This window comes from Oryctolagus cuniculus, chromosome 19, assembly GCF_964237555.1.
Source record: "Oryctolagus cuniculus chromosome 19, mOryCun1.1, whole genome shotgun sequence".
In the NCBI taxonomy this organism is placed as follows: domain Eukaryota; kingdom Metazoa; phylum Chordata; class Mammalia; order Lagomorpha; family Leporidae; genus Oryctolagus; species Oryctolagus cuniculus.
The window spans coordinates 15,776,236-15,796,091 of record NC_091450.1 but is presented as its reverse complement, the minus strand read 5'-3'; the positions used below and the strand labels follow the sequence as shown (position 1 = coordinate 15,796,091).

General features: G+C 53.6%; 1 protein-coding gene across 6 annotated transcripts in view; it reads right to left on the bottom strand.

Annotated features, from left to right (window-relative positions):
* Positions 1 to 19,856, bottom strand: part of EARS2 (glutamyl-tRNA synthetase 2, mitochondrial) — a 39,527-nt gene that overhangs the window by 14,392 nt on the left and 5,279 nt on the right. For 5 of the 6 annotated variants that reach the window (XM_051847506.2, XM_070064582.1, XM_002711847.5 and 2 more), the window contains exons 3-9: positions 18,443 to 18,632; positions 15,587 to 16,059; positions 14,402 to 14,510; positions 11,827 to 11,980; positions 11,603 to 11,733; positions 5,735 to 5,870; positions 1,511 to 5,331 (exon numbers count right to left, since the gene is read on the bottom strand). In XM_051847506.2, coding sequence (XP_051703466.2) covers positions 5,248 to 5,331; positions 5,735 to 5,870; positions 11,603 to 11,733; positions 11,827 to 11,980; positions 14,402 to 14,510; positions 15,587 to 16,059; positions 18,443 to 18,632 — 1,277 coding nt within the window. In that variant the 3' untranslated portion in view covers positions 1,511 to 5,247. Of the gene's footprint in view, positions 1 to 1,510; positions 5,332 to 5,734; positions 5,871 to 11,602; positions 11,734 to 11,826; positions 11,981 to 14,401; positions 14,511 to 15,586; positions 16,060 to 18,442; positions 18,633 to 19,856 lie in introns of those variants that run through there. The other variant, XR_007920137.2, reaches the window with a different exon arrangement.

Sequence of the window (19,856 nt, the reverse complement as noted above, 5' to 3'; positions counted from 1 at the left end):
CCAGTCCTTGAGCCATCAGTCGGCTACCTTTCCCTGGTGCACACAACAGGAAACTGGACAGGAAGGAGAGGAGATGGGACTTGAACCCAGGCACTACCGTACGGCAGGTGGGTCTCCCAGCGTCTTCACCACTGCACCAGAGGAACTGCCCCAGCTGGAACCTTGTGACGGACACCCCTGCCTTGTCCAGCTCCTCGTTGTCACTCACGGAGCCCTTGTGTTGTCCAGGTGCCCGCCAGTCCCCACTTAGCCATGCACCTGAGGGAAACGCAGTCCCCACGCCAGGGTCTGTGAGGACCCTCGCTTCCCCAGCAGGGACAGCTCAGGAATGGGGAAGTCAGGCATGGGGGGAGCGTGCTGAGAAGTGTCCTTGCTTTTGCAAAGAGCCACAGAAAGTCACCCTCACCGTGACCAGACATGAAGGAGGAAGCTCTGAGAAGCCCGACTGCTTCTGGGGGCCAACTGTGAGCAGGACAAGCTGAGGCTGCCACAGGCGCTGGGACCAGCGGGGCAGAGAAACGGAAAGACCCTGGGCCCGGCTGGCACTGCTGAACGCGTAATTAACCAAGCCTGCAGCCTGCCTTCCCCTGAACTTCTGGTTTTGTGGGGCGATAAATCATGTTGGCTTAAGCTGGTCTGAATACAGCATTGGTCATTTGCATCAGCTGGTACTCTGATAGGCAGAAGGCTGCCTGGGAAAGCAGCAGAAGATGGCCCAAGTGCTTGGGCCCCTGCACCACGTGGGAGACCCAGAAGAAGCTCCAGGCTCCTGGCTTCGGCCTGGCTCAGCCCTGGCCATTGCAGCCATCTGCGGAGTGAACCAGCGGATGGAAGATTTCTCTCCCTCTGCAGCTCTGCCTTTCAAATAAATAATAATAAAGTAGCCTCTCCTGGACAGCTGGAATCCGCCCAGGTTACAGGCAACCGGCCAGACTGCTGAATACAACTGCAAATCTTGCCAAAGAGGCGAGGTTTCCCAGAGTACATTCCCGGTGGGCTCAGACCAGCTGACACCACTCCTGAAGAAACCACCCCCTCTGAAAGGGCCCTCAACGATTTTTCTGTTCCCAGTCTTTGCTTGGTTCCCCACTATTATCTGGCAATATGCCAGGTGCTAAGGTTGACTCAAGAATGAGCCTTCCTGCTTGCCTTGTATTCCTTTGAGTAAGAGAGATGGTAGGTAAACAAGTACAAATGCACTGTATGGGTTCATACACTAATAAGTCCTATGATGAAAAACGATGTGAAGGAAATGCTAGACTCCCAAGGTGGCTGTAAAAATCTTTCTAGCAAGGATGCCCTCTAAATGACGTTGACAGAGAATGTGTTCAGGGAAAGTCCTGCTCTCCTACTCACCAGAGTCAGCTCCCTGCAGCCATGACAGTACTAAAAGACTCTGTCCCACTACCTGGTTGGTTCATGGGATCAGCGGTAGACAGATAAATCTCCCGAGAGTTTGGACATGGAATACGATGACTTCGCTGGCAACGCAAGAGAGAGGACTCAGTGCTATGGCTGCGGTGGCTGTTGGCCAAGTGCAGAGATGAACAGAGTGCTGGCCTACAGAGTAAGGACAGTGGAGCAGACACAGAGGCTGACGTCGGGAACTATGTGGTCTCAGGGGGATGGAAAGTGGCTGGTATGGGTCCCACGTACAGATTCCAGTCTCTCACAAGGTTCCCCTGGAAAGCTTGCCCTTTGGATCTGTAAGAATAATAATTATTCACTAAATTCCTTTCATGGTTTCAGGTAGCCTGCATGTGCTTCTATGCCTTGCAACCAAGATAACAAAAAAATTAAAAAATTTATTTTCAAAGTTACAGAGAAAGGGAAAGACAGAAGTATCTCCCATCTGCTGGTTTACTCCCCAGATGGCTGCAATGGCCAGCAATGGGCCAGGCCAAAGCCAGGAGTTTCCTCTGGGTCTCTCACGTGGATGGCAGGGACCCAAACACCTGGGCCATCTTCTGCTGCTTTTCCCAGGCCATTAGCAGGGAGCTGGAACGGAAGTGGAGCAACCAGGACTCGAACTTGCACCTACGTTTTTTAAAAAAATATACCCAAACATAAAATCTTCCACCTGAACCATTTTTCAGCGATCAGTTCCAAGGTGCCAAACGCATTATGGGTGCTGAGCACCCACCACCCCCATCCAGCTCCAGGACTCTTTCCACCCTGTAATACTGAAACTCCGCACCCATTACACAGTAAGCAGTCCTGCCCCTGGACCTTGGAAACCACCATTCTGTTTCCTGTATCTACAGCTGTGACTATTCTAAGTAATGCATATAAATAGAATCACACAGTGTTTGTCCTTTTGTCACCAACTTTTCACTTCGCATAAAGTCCCCAAGGTTCATTCATGTTGTGGCATGCGTCAGAATCAATTTGACACTTAAAAAAAAAATTTATTTAATTTGAAGTGGGGAAGAGACACACACACACCCATCTGCTAGTTCAATCTCCAAGTGCCCACAATAGCTGGGGTTGGGCCAGGCCCAGGCCAAGAGCATGGAACTCAGACTGGGTCTCCTGGTTCTTGTGGACATTTGGGGAGTGAACCAGGGGATGGAAGACCTTTATCTTTCTGCCTCTGCCTCTCTCTGTAACTCTTTCAAATAAATAAAATACATCTTTACATATTTTTTCATATTCCCTGATTGCAAACCGGAAGCAAACATTCTTCATGAGCATCTTCAAAGCAGGGGCTCGGATGCCACTGAGTAGTTAGAGTTGAGCTTGGACTCAGATTGTCACAGGCCTGAATAGAAATCCTGGCCACAGCCGGCGCTGTGGCTCAATAGGCTAATCCTCCGCCTAGTGGCGCCAGTACACCAGGTTCTAGTCCTGGTCGGGGCGCCGGATTCTGTCCCAGTTGCCCCTCTTCCAGGCCAGCTCTCTGCTGTGGCCAGGGAGTACAGTGGAGGATGGCCCAAGTGCTTGGGCCCTGCACCCCATGGGAGACCAGAAGCACCTGGCTCCTGCCATCGGATCAGCGTGGTGCGCCGGCCGCGGCGGCCATTGGAGGGTGAACCAACGGCAAAGGAAGATCTTTCTCTCTCTCACTGTCCACTCTGCCTGTAAAAAAAAAGAAAAAAAAAAAAAAAGAAAAGAAATCCTGGCCTGGCTTCATTTAAAACAAAAACAAACCCTTACGATCGGCTGAGGCTCAGGGGAGTGCAAACTCCCGAGTTCTGTTGCTCCTTGTTCTCCCTGTAGCCAACGCCAGCTCTTCCTGCCATTGCCCTGTTTTTCTGGAAAAAGCACCCCCGTTTCCCTTGGGCGTCACTTCTCCACCGATACAATCCGAGGCCACCTCTTCCTGGCTGAGGCCTGGTGAGGGCACCTCAGCCAACCACAGGCCCTCCCTGCCCTTAGAATCACGATCTTCAGCTGATTCATCCGGAGCCGAAGGGGCACACGCAGAGAAATAACAAGGAAAACTGGAGTCCATGCGTTCCCACTGAGAGCTCAGACAGACGGGCCCTTGGTCCTGCTGCGGGCTTCCTGGCTGTTTCAAGACCTGGTTCTTCCGGTTTTCCAGTCTTAGGCTTTCTTGAACTTTCCAATCAACTTCATGCACGGTTGGTTTCTATTGTTTGCAGTCACAGAACTTTACCAGTGTCCTTGTAAAGCAAAGACTAGGACTCTAAGACTCAACCACCTTTTAATTCCTGCTCCCTTACTCCCGGGGCAAGGACAGTCTGGTAGCTACTGATCGCTGGGTAGCAAATTACTCCAAATTCACCGTTCACTATCTCACAATCCGTGTGTCTGAAGCTGTGGAGCAGCTTCCTCGCGTGGTGCTGGCTCAGGGTCTCAGGGAGGTCGTGGTAGAGATGTCAGCCGGGACCGCAGTGCTCTGAAGGCCTGGCGGGGCCTGGGAGATGGCTCCCAAGATGCTGCACTCACACGGCTGTTGACAAGAGGCCCCATCCCTTGTCACTGGGGCCTCTACACGGGACTCCTCAAGTGTCTTCAGGACCCCCAAGGTAAGAGATCCAAGAGAACAAGACGGAAGCCATGAGGTAGTTTATGAACCAGGCTCAGGAATCGAGTTGTATCATCTTCCCAGGAGCCTACTGGTCACACAAGCCAGCTCTGCTCCCGTGGGAGGGAACCACATGCTGCGAATCCTCGGAGGCAGGGACCACCCGAGAGGCTGGCTGGCACCCAGGGAAAGCCCCGCAGCCCTACAGGGTCTCGGCGGCCAGCCACCATCCTCCTCTCACTTTGGGTGTCCCCATTTGTCCAAGACCCCAAGAACGCTTCACTCCAGAGGCCTGCAGCCAATAACTTACAAGTGATGGCAGGAGGAAGGGGTGGATAGGAAGACTCAAAACAGGCAGGGTGAAGGTCTCTAGCCCATGGACGTCTGGAGGACTGGAAAAGAGGAACAGATGACCTTTGGGCAATGAAGCCCCAGGCCACCCCAAGGTCCAAGGACAAAGCATAGCAGGAGACGGGAGAGCTTACCCTGGGTAAATGAGCAAGCTTCTCCCGTTACACCCCCGAAGAGTCTGATGTCCAGGTCAGCCCTGCTTGGGTCAACTGTCCTTCACTGCGCCCAGTCCAAACTGGCCTCGGATTGGGAATCCAGGAGTCCAGTTGAGTTGTGATGGACTGAACTGTGTCCTCCCTTCCCCCCCAGCCCAATCCTTATGTCAAAGCCCCAACCACCAGCACCACAGAGTGTGACCATCAAGATAAGAGGAGGCTGCTGTGGGCCCTGATCTAATCTAATCTGGCATCCTTGTAAGAGACTGGGAGACACACAGAGCAATCAGGAACGTACGCACGTAAGAGAACCGAGGAGGACAGCCATCCTCAACCCTACAGCGGAGGTCTCAGGAGGAGAAGCCAGCCCTGCCCACACTGCCGTCTTGCACTTCCAGCGTCCAGACTGTGAGAAAGTGAATGGGTGTTGTTTAAGCCCCCTACTTCCCAGGTATTTTGTTACAGCAGCCGGGCCCTCTGGACAGTTCAGCATGCTGACATTTATGGGACCCAACTCCTAACCTCCACTGTGTACTGTGGCTTCAAATCCCAGCCACAGAGACTTCGTTTCCAGAGCCAAGGTGGTGAGATGAGCCGGCCTTCCCCTGGCCAAAAGCCACGGAGTCAGAAACACACTTGCGTGCAGCCAGAGATCCTGCTTCTACTCCTGGCTCCTTCTACCTGGTCCCTGGAGGGCCCCGGCAGCCTCGCTCCTCCACAGGCCACACCCACTGTCACGCACAGCTGCTCCTAGCTGGACAGCACGTTCTGGATTCGTTCTCGGACTTCCTCTGGTCCCAAGGACATCATCATCTCGGCTACAGGGGGTCCTTGCTGAGAACAGAAACAACAAGATCTCCATATAGCCTCAGACTGCCCACGGAACACGGGTCAGCATCAGCGTGCAGGAGTGCGCCCGGGTCAGCCCAGCCTGCTGCCTGCAGCCCGGGAGCAGACTGTGCACTGCATTGGTCTCTAATTGCCCTGGATGAGGACGGGCCCTGCAGGGAGCTACCGTGCGCATGTGCTCACCGTACACTCCACAAAAGCGGGGAGCAGGTGTGCTCTGTGCAGCTGCTGTTCCTAAAGCACCCAGCTGACCGACTGCAGGACGGGGAGTGATCACGTTTCCCTCACCCTCATCTCCCCGGACTGAGCCCAGGGCCTGCCAGTAAGTGGCAGCTGCAAGGACGAGTAAGGGGCCCAGGGAACCAGGCAGCCCTTCTGTCCGCCTCACCGGCCGTCCGCTGAGGGCAACCCGCAGGAGCTTCATCACGTTACTGTACTTGGTGCCTTCCAGACCTTCTGACAGCTTCTTCAGTTCTCCACTCAGCACATCCTGAGTTAAGCTTGTACCAGATCTTTCCAAAAGCCTAGAAGAAGTGCAAACTGTAAGGGTCCTGCAGGGACCAATGGAAAGCAGGTGGGAGAGGGGCTGGCACCACTGTGCCGTAGCAGGTAAAGCCACTGCCTGCGGTGCTGGCATCCCACATGGACGCCGGTTCAGGTCCTGGATGCTCTACTTCCCATCCAGCTCTCTGCTCATGGCCTGGGAAAGCAGAAGATGACCCAAGTGCTTGGGCCCCTGCATCCACATGGGAGACCAGGAAGAAGCTCTTGGCTCCTGGCTTCGGCTTGGCCCAGCTCTGGCCATTGCAGCCATTTGGGGAGTGAACCAGCAGATGGAAGACCTTTCTCAGTCTCTCCCTGTCTGTCTGTAACTCTGCCTTTCAAATAAAATCTTTTTAAAAAGCAAGCAAGCAAGCAGGTGTGAAAACTTGACTTCCAATCAGTTATATCATGAGCTGGATGGAGAGAGACCTAACCCCTCCAAACCCACCCTGACCGCCAAACATCCAAGCTGGAGAACAAAAGACCACCACCGTGGGACCAAATACAGCGATAACCCAAACAAGTGACCATAAGATAGGGAACGAGCAGGGTACCATATGAAGATTAACTAATTACTACCTCTGCATCATGTAAGCTCCATGCCTCAATTTTCTCATCTATAAAGTGGGGATAATAATAGTATCTGTACAGCACAGGGGGAGTTAGAACTTGTAAAGCACTAAGTACAGGACCTTAACACAAGGGAAGTTGCCAGAACTGTCAGATCTTACATTTCAATGTAAAGTTTGAAAAATTAGCTAAGATTCATTGCATCTAAGAGCTGAGAGACTCTGTAGGAACGGGTTAGACAGAGAATGGAAGAATGGGTAACGCCGGGAAGTTATCTGGAACGCAGCTTCGAGCCCACTGCGGGCAGACTCTTTGAGGAGGGTGCACACGAGAGCAGAGAGGAGGGAGCCAGGAATTCCAGCTTCCAGCTCGCTGCACATCATCCTTCCCCCCCCCCCCAGTCTGAGCACACGGGGCTCTAAAATCCCAGGACCAGCAACCAAGCCCCACTTGCCCGGCAGTCGGCCGAGATCCCCTAGAAGCCAGCTTGGGTTTTGAGGTAAACTCGCATTCAGTTCAAGCTGGCCTTGTCAAGCCCTGGCCCCGGCCCTGATGCTGAGTTAGAGCTAGGATGGGGGAAGGGCAGGGCCGCACGTTTTCCACCACAGCTTCTCAGCTCCCGTTTTCATCAGAGGTTTCAGATGGGAGACACTGGAGAGGGACCAAGGCTGCAGACTGTCACTGGAATGGATGAGGACCCACGATGCCAACTGCAGCCCCACCTGCTCACCACAGGGTCCACACAGCTGGGCTGCCAAGGCCGGTGGGGGGGGGGGGACGGGGCACTGTCAGCTTGGGGGACAGGGTCACACTCCGTGATCTGAAGTGGCAGCCTTTCACTGCACGCCTTTCCAGCACTTCGGCAAATGGGCTTCAACGGAAGAGAGAAGTAGCTGTTCTTCACGCGTTCCTGCTAGTCTCCATGTGTGCGACCTCCACAGTTCCCCTGCTGAGATCCCCCCACAGGATGGCAGGATGGCGGCACCAGGAGGCAGGTCTCTGGGAGGAAGGGGATTAGTGTCCTTACAAAAGACACCCCAGGGAGAGCCTGCATCCTCTCTGCCGGGTGAAGACATGGAGGGCAGAGGGTGCGGACAGTCAGCCCTGGCCAGCCCTGGCCAGCCGTGTGCCTGCCGCCTTGCTCTCCGACTTCCAAGGAGCAGCAGGCCACCTTGTCGCTGGCATTTTGCTGCAGCAGCCCCAGCGGACTAAGGCAGCCACGCACTGGGCCACAGGATTCCTGCTATTATGAGATCAGGGAGACAAAATGCCGAAAAGATAAAACGTAACACGGGAACAGAGCACACACTCCCTACTGTCACCACGGGAAGCAGGCTGCCAGGCAGCTGATCAAAGAATGACCGGTGCCAGGTGGCCAAGAACGGCAGCCCAGAGCTTGGCACGGGCACGAAAGGGGCTTCCAGTGATCTGGCCGCTTCTGAACATTTGGGTGTTGGCTTTCTGCACCCCAGCGGGAGCCCCAGAGCGCCTCTGAAATCTGACACGGCGGGGGTGGGCAAGTTGAGACACTGAGTCCTGGTGGATTAGAACCACCAGCCCCTACTGTGGGATGTCCTAAATTAAGAGTATTCCTATTAATAATAGTGCCTGCGGATTTATCCTGGAGACACATGTGCAAACATGCTTTGTGATGTCTAGGCAAGGCTAGTCACTGCGTAGTTAGACACAGCAAAACCTGGAGCAATTCAAATGTCTGTCAATAGAAGATGCACACATGATGGCAGAGCAGTACCACATAGGAGTAAGTCTGCTACAGAAAGGAAGGAACGTCCTGACCAAACTAAAGAGACACCATGAAGTGGACAGCAACACACAAATGACACAACAGTGCTACTACAGTGTATCTTTCAAGCAAAAAAAAAAAAAAAAAAAAAAGGAAACTAACAAGGATTATTCAGAAATTATTCAGATATAATTAAGAGTAGCAATTAGCAATAACCTACAGAAGGTTCTGGAACTAGGCCAATGGGATGGGAGACAAGAATTTAAAAAATGACTTCTAATGGATGGTTAAAAATAATTCTAGGCTGGGGCTGTGGCGCAGCAGGTTAAAGCCCTGGACTGCAGCAACGGCACCTCATATGAGCGCCAGTTCGAGTCCTGGCTGTTCCACTTCCAACCCAGCTCCTTGCTAGTGTGCCTGAAAAAGCAGTGGAGGATAGCCCAAACCCTTGAGCCCTTACACCCACATCGCAGACCCAGAAGAAACTCCTGGCTTCAGATCAGCCCAGCTCTGGCTGTTGCAGCCACGTGGGGAGTGAAGCAGTGGATGGATGGAAAACCTCTCTCGCTCTGTCTCTACCTCTCTCTGTAACTCTTTCAAATAAATAAGATAAAGCTTATAAAAAAAATTCTAGGGCCGGTGCCGCGGCTCACTAGGTTAATCCTCCGCCTTGCGGCACCGGCACACCGGGTTCTAGTCCCGGTCGGGGCACTGGATTCTGTCCCGGTTGCCCCTCTTCCAGGCCAGCTCTCTGCTGTGGCCCGGGAGTGCAGTGGAGGATGGCCCAAGTCCTTGGGCCCTGCACCCCATGGGAGACCAGGAGAAGTACCTGGCTCCTGCCATCAGATCAGTGCGGTGCGCCAGCTGCAGTGCGCTGGCCATGGCGGCCATTGGAGGGTGAACCAACGGCAAAGGAAGACCTTTCTCTCTGTCTCTCTCTCTCTCTCACTGTCCACTCTGCCTGTCAAAAAAAAAAAAAAAAAAAAAAAAAAATTCTAGGTTGTAAACCAAGGTTACAAAGTGTTAATAATTAAAATACTAAATTAAAATTTTTTTTGAATTATAACATTAGGTTATATATATATATATATATACACACACACACATACACATATACAGATATCCTTCAATACATAGACATTTCATAAAGGAAACTGTTAAGTGTAATTCTGCCTTTCTGTTGGGGGCTGGGGTAAGAGGGAAGACCAACTTTTTAAAAATTTCATTTATTTATTTTTCACTTATTTGAGAGGCAGCGGGAGACAGAGAAAGACAGACAGTGTCCCCACCCGCTGGTTCACTCCCTACATGCCCAGAAGCCAGGAACTCAACCTAGGCCCTACGAGCGTGGCAGGGGCCCGAGTATCTGAGCCCTCCCCTGCTGCTTCCCAGAATACGCATTAGCAGGAAGCTGGAATTGGAGAGGGCTGGAACTCACACCCAGGCGCTTTGATACAGGATGCAAGCATGCCAAGCAGCATCTTACCTGCTACGTCCAATGCCTGCCGTGACCTACTTCTTACCTATAAACTCTCGTACCACTTGGAGTTTTTGCCACACGCATATATTCTTATCTCTTCAGAAACTGCAAGACCATATTGAGCATTTCCAGGTGGCAGGCACTGCCTAGCACTTCACACGAGAGCAGCAACAGGGAACACGCGCAGACGTCTGATGGCATTAGACTCAGCCTGCCTGGGTTAGAGTCCCTGCTCCTCTGACTTCTAGTTGTCTTGTTCTGGACAAGTTACATAACCTCCTATGCCTCAACTTTCTCATCTGTATAAATGAGGTTAAGAATAGTACTTTAGGGGTCGGCGTCATGACGTAGTAGGTTAATCCTCCACCTGCGGTGCCGGCATCCCATATGGGTGCCAGTTCTAGTCCTGGTTGCTCCTCTTCCAATCCAGCTCTCTGCTGTGGCCTGGGAAAGCAGTAGAAGATGGCCCAAGTGCTTGGGCCCCTGCACCCACGTGGGAGACCAGAAAGAAGCACCTGGCTTCGGATCGGCTCTTCACCGGCTGTAGCGGCCATTTGGGGAGTGAACCAATGGAAGGAAGACCTTTCTCTCTGTCTCTCTCACTGTCTAAAACTCTATCAAATAAATAAATAAAATCTTTAAAAAGATACTTTATTAGGCTGCTGTGAATTTAAATACACACACACACACACAGAGGGATGCAGCTACATAAAACATGTCCAAACGAAAACAGCACACTGCAGAGACACACACAAGTCAGTGCGTGCTGCCTTGTGCTAACGGAATCCTCACAGCCACGCTAGGCTGGAAGTCAAATGCGGATCTGGTAGGTTTTGCTGCCTGGCTGCACTGCACCCAGCCTGTCTCCTGCTACCAGTGGCCCATATCTCCCCTGCTCTCAGCCCATCTGCTCTGGCTGGGGGTCCACTCGGTGCAGCATACAACCTGGCCTGAGCCAAACACCACATTTCCTGGGTCTGGGAGACTGGTGTGGGGACATGTGGGGACAGAGGATCCAGGCTAATCTGGCACAAGCAGAGTGGATCCCACATCGCAGGAGTACAAAGCTGACGTTTGGAGGTTTGGGCCAAGGCTGTCTGGCAGCCACAATGGGAGGCTTGAGAGAGGCTGCTCCCGCTTCCATGGCATCCATCCTCCCTTTTCTACAGTCCTAGATGTTTTAGCTAGCACATGGCAGGAAGTGCACCTGCAGCTCTTCAGTGAGGCCTCTCCAAAGGGTCCCATTCCCTCTCCTCCTCCTCACTCTGGCTGCACGGTGACAGTGCCAGAGGCCCCGTGGCCTGCGGAGACAGGGGCAAAGCCTGGGGACGCAGCGCCCTTGAGAGAAGGAGAAAGCGGCTCAGCCCTGGACTCCCTCCTGGCCTAACCCAGGGAGGAAGGTGCTGCCACGCAGCTGAGTGTGGCCCTTTTCACTGTCGGGAGGAGAATCCTGCCCACAGAGACTCGCACTAAGCAGCCGGCAAGACGGAAGGGGAGCGAGAAGTTAAGGAGCTGGAAACACGAGGGCCCCTGCGTAATCTGGCCCCTGTAGGAGCACCAGCAATCACCTCTTCTGCCCTTCTAACTAGGCTAACCTCCCGTGAGGAACCAGCACCATCTCCACCTTATAGATGAGGAAACGGAAGCTCAAAGAGGCGTGGGAACCCGACCAAAGCGAAGCCCCCTGGGTCGGGTGAACTAGCTCGGTGAGTGGCAAGGCTGGGATGCTGTGCGGGTTGGTAGAAACCACAGCCTGTGCAGGGACAGCCCAGGGCCTCTGGCTGCGCCCTCTACCAAAGGCAGCCAGGAGCCAGGATTGCTTCACTAGCCCTGAGTTCCACTGGGGACCCAACAGCCAGGTCCCAGAGTGGGCCGTGGGAGGGAGAGGGACAGCCTGGGCTCAGCCTGCGGGTACTCACCCCAGCACGCGCTTGGCAATCGTGTCCACCTTCTCCGAGATGGCCCCCAGCTGCGCTCGGCCCACGGCGGGACGCGTCCACAGGTAGGAGTAGGTGGGGGAGACTAGCTCCTGCAGGCGGCAGATGTGACCCTGGGGGAGGAGGCGGTCACCGAACGCACTGAGGCCAGGCGAGAGGAACAGGGGTGCCCGCCCACCCTCCTCCTCCACCCCCCCGAGACACACCTGTCTCAGCAGGATGATCCTCTCCACGTACGCCGGCTCCAGCACGTGCCTGTTTTGCAGCTGGCTCCCGAAGGCCTCCTCCACAAGGGCCTGCAGCTTCCCCACCAGCTGGCGCCTGTGGGTCTCATCGCTCACCAGGCGCCGGAGGTGCAGTCTGTGGGAGAAGACACGGGGCTGCCCTGTGGCTGGCACCCCCAGCCCACTCACAGCCTCTCTCCCGGAGAGCGGCAGGGGGAAGGGGACATCACGCTAGCCCTCCCTTGCACACCCAAGAAGCCGAATTCTCCTTACACTTATAAAAAGGGATCAGATGAAGATTACAGACAGACAGCCTGGGCTCCCACCAATCCACACACGTTTTGTTGTCTGGGCTTCTTAAATAGCTGGCATTTTATATCAGGAAGAAGTCCCATGAACAAGACAGTTCTGGGAGGCGGGCATTTGGCACAGCAGCTTAACCTCCTACATGCCAGATCAGAGTGCCTGGTTCAAGACCAGGCTACCCCACTTTCTGAGAATGCGAGTTCTGGAAAGCAGCAGGTGACGGCTCAAGTACTTGGGTCCCTGCCACCCACATGGGAAACCCGGACAGAGTTCCAGCCTCCTGGCGTTGGCCTGGCACAGCCCTGGCTGTGTGTGGGCATGTGGGGTATACAACAGCAGATGGAAGACCTCTTGCTCTGCCTTTCAAATGAAATGAAAACAAATACATTTTAAATATATATTTTTTAAACGTTCTGCCTTCTTTTGGGACCTGAGGAGATGGGACTGCAGGGGCTTCAATCAGCTGCAGACTCCAGCTGCGACTGCCAAGAGCGCCCCAGTTCGCCAGGCCCTCCGCTGCTGGGCCTCCCACCCCGCCCACCTCCTACCCTCTGCTACCTGCTGTGCCTCTACAGGCACCTGAGTTTATAAAGCAGAATCCTGGCCTCCCTGAATCCCAGGGATTGGCACAAGAGGAGAGGCCAAGGATGTGGCTCTCGAGGACTCAGAGCAGAGAACAGCACTGCGTGCACCTACATGCTCACATTTTAAAGCCTGGGGTCTCTTACATTACAAAAGATCAGCAAAATGAAAAGCTGGATTTTTGAAAAAATAAACAAAATTGACACATCATTGGCCCAACTAACCAAAAAAAGGAGAGAGAAGACAGAACTCAATAAAATTAGACATGACAAAGGGAATGTAACAACAGACACCACAGAAATAAGAGTCATCAAAAATTACTACAGAGAGTTGTCTGCCAGCAAACAGGGAAATCTAGCAGAAATGGATAGATTCCTGGACACATACAACCTACCTAAATCGAACCATGAAGACAAAGAAAACCTAAAGAGACTCATAGCCAAGTCAGAAATTGAATCAGTAATAAGGGCCCTCCCAACAAAGAAAAGCCCAGGACCGGATGGATTCACTGCTGAATTCTAACAGACATTTAAAGGAAGTAACTCTAATTCTTCTCAAACTATTTAAAACAAGTGAAAGAGAGGGAATCCTCCCAAATTCTTTCTATGAAGCCAGCATCACCTTATACCTAAACCTTAAAAAGATACAGCATTGAAGGAAAATTACAGACCAATTTCCCTGATGAACATAGACACAAAAATCCTCAATAAAATTCTGGCCAATAGAATCTAACAACACATCAGAAAGATCATCCAACCAGACCAAGTGGGATTTATCCCTGGTATGCAGGGATGGTTCAATGTGCGCAAAACAATCAATGTGATACACCACATTAACAAACTGCAGAAGAAAAACCATATGATTATCTCAATAGATGCAGAGAAAGCATTCGATAAAATTCAACACCCTTTCATGATGAAAACTCTAAGCAAACTGGGTATAGAAGGAACATTCCTCAATACAATCAAAGCAATTTATGACAAACCCACGGCCAACATCCTATTGAATGGGGAAAAGTTGGAAGCATTTCCACTGAGATCTGGTACCAGACAGGAATGCCCACTCTCACCACTGCTATTCAATATAGTACTGGAAGTTTTAGCCAGAGCCATTAGGCAAGAAAAAGAAATCAAAGGGATACAAATTGCGAAGGAAGAAGTCAAACTATCCCTATTTGCAGATGATGATTCTTTATTTAGGGGATCCAAAGAACTCCATTAAGAGACTATTGGAACTCATAGAAGAGTTTGGTAAAGTGGCAGGATATAAAATCAATACACAAAAATCAACAGCCTTTGTATACAGACGATGCCACGGCTGAGAAAGAACTTCTAAGATCAATCTCATTCACAATAGCTACAAGAGATGCTGGCGAGGATGTGGGGGAAAAGGCACACTAATCCACTGTTGGTGGGAATGCAAACTGGTAGAGCCACTGTGGAAGACGGTTTGGAGATACCTCGGAAATCTGAATATAGCCCTACCACAGGACCCAGCCCCCCACTCTAAGAGGTCAGGCGGCTGACTCATAGTTACCCAGCATTAGATACAAGCCCGAAGTCACAATCAGGTGCACGTGACCACAGAGGCCCCTGTATCCTCCGCCCTGAGACCCTGTGCTGAGCAAGGAACCATCTTCTCTCTGGGGCTCTCCACGCTCCTCACTCACCTGTTGAATTCCGGGAGCTTCTCCAGCTCCAGCAGGGCCGAGTGGCAGGTGACCCGGCTCAGGTCGAACTGTGCTATCAGCTCCGGCAGGGTCCTGCCCATCTGGTTCTCTGTGAGGGAGACAGGCCCAGTTCCATAGCTTCCTCCCTCCACCGCAAACACGAGGAGGCAGAGTAAGCAAGCTCCGGACTCCCAGTTCCACTCTGACCCAAATGACTGGACTCGCTATTTTATATAGGAAGGGCCCAAAGGAGCTATCATTCTCCGAGAAGGTTCTGTTGCTAAGGGGGAAAAAGAGTCTGAAAACAATCAGGCCAAGCCAATCTCCATTAGCCTCAAAGACGGGAGCTGTAACTACAGGGGGCCATCGCCTGGGTGCACCCCAGCTCCCGATTCCACTGGCTTTGGGTGGGGCCTGGGCATCAGTGTGTTACAAGCTTTTGGGTTAGTCCTGAAGCTCAGGCAGGGATGAGAACCAAGGTGCTGCAAGCTGCTTCGCACGAGTGGTGGCTCTGGCTGACACCACCAGCAGGCACAGTGGTCAGGCACAGGCCTACCGTGCTGTGTCCCTTGCTAGCCATGCGACTGGCAAGCCACTCAACCTCTCCGAACCTCACAGTCCTTCCACAACCAGTGGATGTAACATACACCCGTCCATCGAGGCTACCTTCAGGGTTAAACGACACTAGAGCAGTCCATAGGAAGCACACTCTCAGAGACCCCTGAAACAGGAGGCCCTGCTGTTTGCTCTTTCTTCAAGGTTTGAGCTCTGCCTTGGTCCACAGATAAAGCTCAGCCCGGAATAAACTAGATTCTAATCATCATCGGATCCATAACTTCTGGGCTTACTGTGTGGCAGGCTCCACTCTGGGTGCCTTCCACTCCCGAGCTCAGAGAACTCGAACTGGAACCCTACGAGGCAGCCGCTTATCCCCCGTACAGATGACGCAACTGAGTCTCAGTGGCTTTAAGCTCTTGGAGGGCAAGGACTGTTGTCTACTGTGTTCAGCTTGGTGCCCTAGCACGTACCAAGTGCTGGGGTCAATAGACATATGCTGAACAGAAGAATGAGCTTGCCCAAGACCATGGGACGAGGCAGGGATCACAGAGCAGGTGTGCCTCAACCAAAGCCCCAGTCAGACAAGGCTGCGCTTTCTGCCACTGTGACCGCCCAGGGGCTGCATACCTGCGAACCCCGAGCCACAGTTGGTGATGATGTCGAGCAGGGCCTCGGGCAGGAAGCCGACAGCCGCAAAGTGCTCCAGGAAGATGTCCCCCTGCCTCTTGGACAACTTGCTGCCATCCTTGTTGAGTAGGAGCGGCAGGTGGGCAAAGCGAGGCGGCTGCCAGCCCAGGGCCCGGTAGAGCAGCAGGTGCTTGGAGGTGGACACGAGCCACTCGGAGCCCCGCAGCACATGGCTGATGCCCATGTGGTGGTCGTCCACCACGCAGGCCAGGTGGTAGGTGGGGAAGCCGTCACTCTTCAGGATGACTGGGTCTCCCTCCACACTGGCCACTTCATGCCGAGTCCAGCCATACACCAGGTCCTGGAAGGCTGGCGCCTCCTCTTCCAGGCGGAAGCGAATGGCAGGTGTGGGGTCCTTGGCCAGCTTCTGGGCCACCTGGCCCTGGCTCAGGTCCCGGCACCGATTGTCGTACCTGTTGGGAAGCAGAGCAAGTGAAAGCTAGAGAATAGCTGAAGACCCGAGTCCCACCCTCGTCTCTGACAGCTGTGCAGTCCCACTCACTCACCTCCGTCAGCTGTCTCCCTGAAGACCCGAGTCCCACCCTCGTCTCTGACAGCTGTGCAGTCCCACTCACTCACCTCCGTCAGCTGTCTCCCTGAAGACCCGAGTCCCACCCTCGTCTCTGACAGCTGTGCAGTCGCACTCACTCACCTCCGTCAGCTGTCTCCCGAGGCTGGTACTGAGCGAGAAACATGCCATGGCAGGCACCAGCGTCCGTCTGCCTACCAGCCACGCCCCCTCCCTTACTAATGAGGAAATAGCAAGAGGCTTAGCCGGAGGGGTGGACCTGTGATGGGCACAGCCCACACGGCAGCCCACTCGCCCCACACCAGTGACCAGTCCAGATTAGCCTGGTCCCCAGGCACCAATCCAGATGGTGGTAAGGGTAGGAAAGGAGTTTCCCCTCCAAATACAGGCAAGAGAGACCAAGAGCCGGAACTGGAAAATCCCCTTTAACGTCTCACTTCTCCTTTCTGCCCTCTTTGGATGCTGACCCAAGAGCGTGGGGGCGGAGGAGGGAGGGGTGTGCTGGGACCTGCCACAGCTACTTAAACGAAGAGAGAAGAGGCAAAGTAGTCGGAGATGGGCCAGAAGGAGCCCTGCCCTTTCTAAGCGCCCGGTCTTCTCCTGGAGTCGCCCATGTCCAGACCGCCAAAGACGGGGAGATGAACAACTGTATGGCATATGCTCTGGCATAATATGCTGCATCGGTCCACACAGCCCCACCCCACAATCTGCATGTTAATGACACCCCAGGGCGACTGGTCAGCACGTTAGAAAATGAGCAGTTCCGCCTAGTCGCTTTTCCAAGGTCGTCAGTTACAGGTGCCCCAAAGCGTCTAGATACAGATGAACATGTAAAGCTTGCAAGCTTAGTCCTGTCACAGCCAAGTGCTCAACCAGCAGATGGCTGCAAGCACTGGTCTCATGACAGGGCTCAGCCGTGATTTTAAGAAGTGACCCTTCCATGGAGAGACAGATCATTTATAATAGAAGAGCAACGCTGTACCTCGTGCAGTCATCCAAGCACCTGTCCAAATGGTTCCTCGGAACTAGAACTGAAATGTTAGGATGCCACTGCAGGTGCTGGGCAGTAGCAAAGCTACCAACTGACCCCGCAATTCCACACCTAGAAAGGTAGCCAACCAATGCACCACACACGTGCAAAATGGATGGCAACATCACTCACCACTGCTTGCTTTCCCAACAGAAAAAACTGACACAGAAGTTTGCGAATAGGGGACTGGCGTTGTGGCCCAGCGGGTTAAGCTGCCACCTACAAGGCTGGCATCTCCTATCGGAGAGCCAGTTCCAGTCCCAGCTGCTCCATTTCTGATTCAGTTTCCTGCTAATGTGCTTAGGAAAGCAGCAGCCCAAGTGCCTGGGCCCTGCACCCATATGGGAGACACGGATGAAGCTCCTGGCTCTGGCCTGGCCCAGCTCCGGCCATTGCAGTCACTGGGCGAGTGAACTTTCTGTCATTCTGCCTTTCAAATACATAAAATAAATCTTAAAACAAGAAGTTTGTGAATGAAGAATAGACCAAGTGAATGACAGCAGATCCAAACCCCACAGAGCACGACACCAGCAGGGGAAAAATGATGCAGTGCTCAGAACGGCAGGTGGACGACACTGCGTGCAGTCACCCGTGCAGGGGACGAGAAGTCACACCCACTCCTCAGCACTCAGGAGGAGACACGTGAAAATTCGAACGCCACGTGTCCCTGGAGAGGGGAAGAGAGTGGCCAGAATCAAGGTGGGAGAGGGATCTTGCAGTGTAGACCATGAGGGTACGGGGATTATTTAGAGCAGTAATTTAAACCACTTTACGTGGTACTGCCCAATACCCACACGGCAGGCAGCTTCTGATACAGCCCCAGGACTCCCACCTCCTGGTCTTGCTGCCCCGGGCTGTCCCTTCCTTCTGAGTGTGGGCCAGACCTAGTGACCTCCTCCAAAGAACACAACAAAGGCCACGAGATGTCTTCTGCTGGGCTCCAGCTGCCCCCGGAGAGGATCGGGGCAGGGAACACGGGTCTCCTGGCAACAGCCAGCAGGCTACCCACAGCCTCCAGAAGATGGAAGCCAAAGCTTCCCAAGAGGACCGCTGAGATAATCACAGGCCAGCAAGTCCTGCACAGCAGCTTCGAGGCACCTGAGCACAGGGACCCCACCACCCCATGGCCAGCAGCCTGACCCACGCAAATGGGTGGTGGCGAGAACGAGGGGTGACGTGTGAGATGCAGTACTAGGTGACCCACACCCCCAGCAGCGGGGGCGGGCCGGGCACTCACCGGGGCGTCTGGCGGTTCCGCAGGGCCTCCTTCTTCAGCAGCTCCAGCCGCTGGGGCGAGCAGAAGCAGCGGTAGGCAGCCCCCGTCTTCAGCAGTGCTTCTGCGGCCTGGGCGTACAGCTGCAGGCGCTGGGACTGCTGGTAGGGCCCGGCAGGACCGCCCTGGCGGGGGCTCTCGTCAGGGGAAATACCTGTAGCACAGGGAGAGGGGCAGTGCCAAGGAATAACCACCAAGGAGCACACAGCACATATTCCCCAGCCCTGCTCCCGCACTTGACGTGCACATTAAAGCTGTTTATCCTCCAGGCCAGCGCTGTGGCGTAAAGCCACCACATGCAACACTGGCATTAAACATGGGCACCGGCTTGAGACCCCGCTGCTCCACTTCCGATCCAGCTCTCTGCTACGGCCTGGGAAAGCAGTGGAAGATGGCCCAAGTCCTTGGGCCCCTGCACCTGCGTGGGAGACCCGGAAGAAGCTCCTGGCTCCTGGCTTTGGCCTGGCCCAGCCCAGACCATTGCAGTCATTTGGGGAGTGAACCAGTGGCTGACAGCTGATGGAAGATCTGACTGTCTCTTTTCCTCTCTGTAACTGTGGCTTTCAAATAAATAAAAGTTAATCTACCCAAAACCAAACAAAAAAGCGGGAGCTGTTCATCCCCACTACCCATGAGGCCAGGGCCATGATTTAGACATAAAAGGTAAAACAGAGAGGGCGTGCACTGCAGGTCACAGGCAGGTCGACGCAGGTGTGTGGCTCCCCTCGGTAGGCCTCTGCCTCCAGCCTTCCCTGGGCCCAGGCCCGCGGCTGCCTTTCTCCTGAGTCATCCCCCGGCCACGGTGAGCTGCCCGGGGTGAAGTGCTTGGCAGCCTGCCTGGCACGTGCCGAGTGCTCAGCACATTTCTGGCTGGCATTAATGTTATTTAGCTCCCTCTGTCTCTTCATTTGTCAGAAGAGAGAGCTGGATCACAGAAATATGGGGCCCCTTCCTGATCTAACCTTGAACAAGTCTCTTTAACACGGACACCATCTCGGATCGGCCCAGGGTTTGAGTGACTTCCCCTAGCAGTGAAAATAGACGTGCGCATGAAACCATCACGCAAAGGTTCACAGCAGGCTTATTCCTCACAACCCCAAAGTAGAGACAACCCACAGGCCTGCCCATTGGTCTATGGGTAAACAAAATGTGGTATATCCACATAAAGAACCGTATTTTGGTCATCAAAGGGGAGGGGGACATTAGACGCAGTGGTTATGAAACTGCCTGGAACGCCCCTCCTGTGCCCGGGCTCTAGTGCCGGCTCTGCTTCTGATTCCAGCTTCCTGCTGAAGTACACCTAAGGAAACAACAGGCAATGGCTCAAGTCCTTGGGTCCCTGCCACCCTCATGGAGGCCCACGATGAGTTCCTGGCTT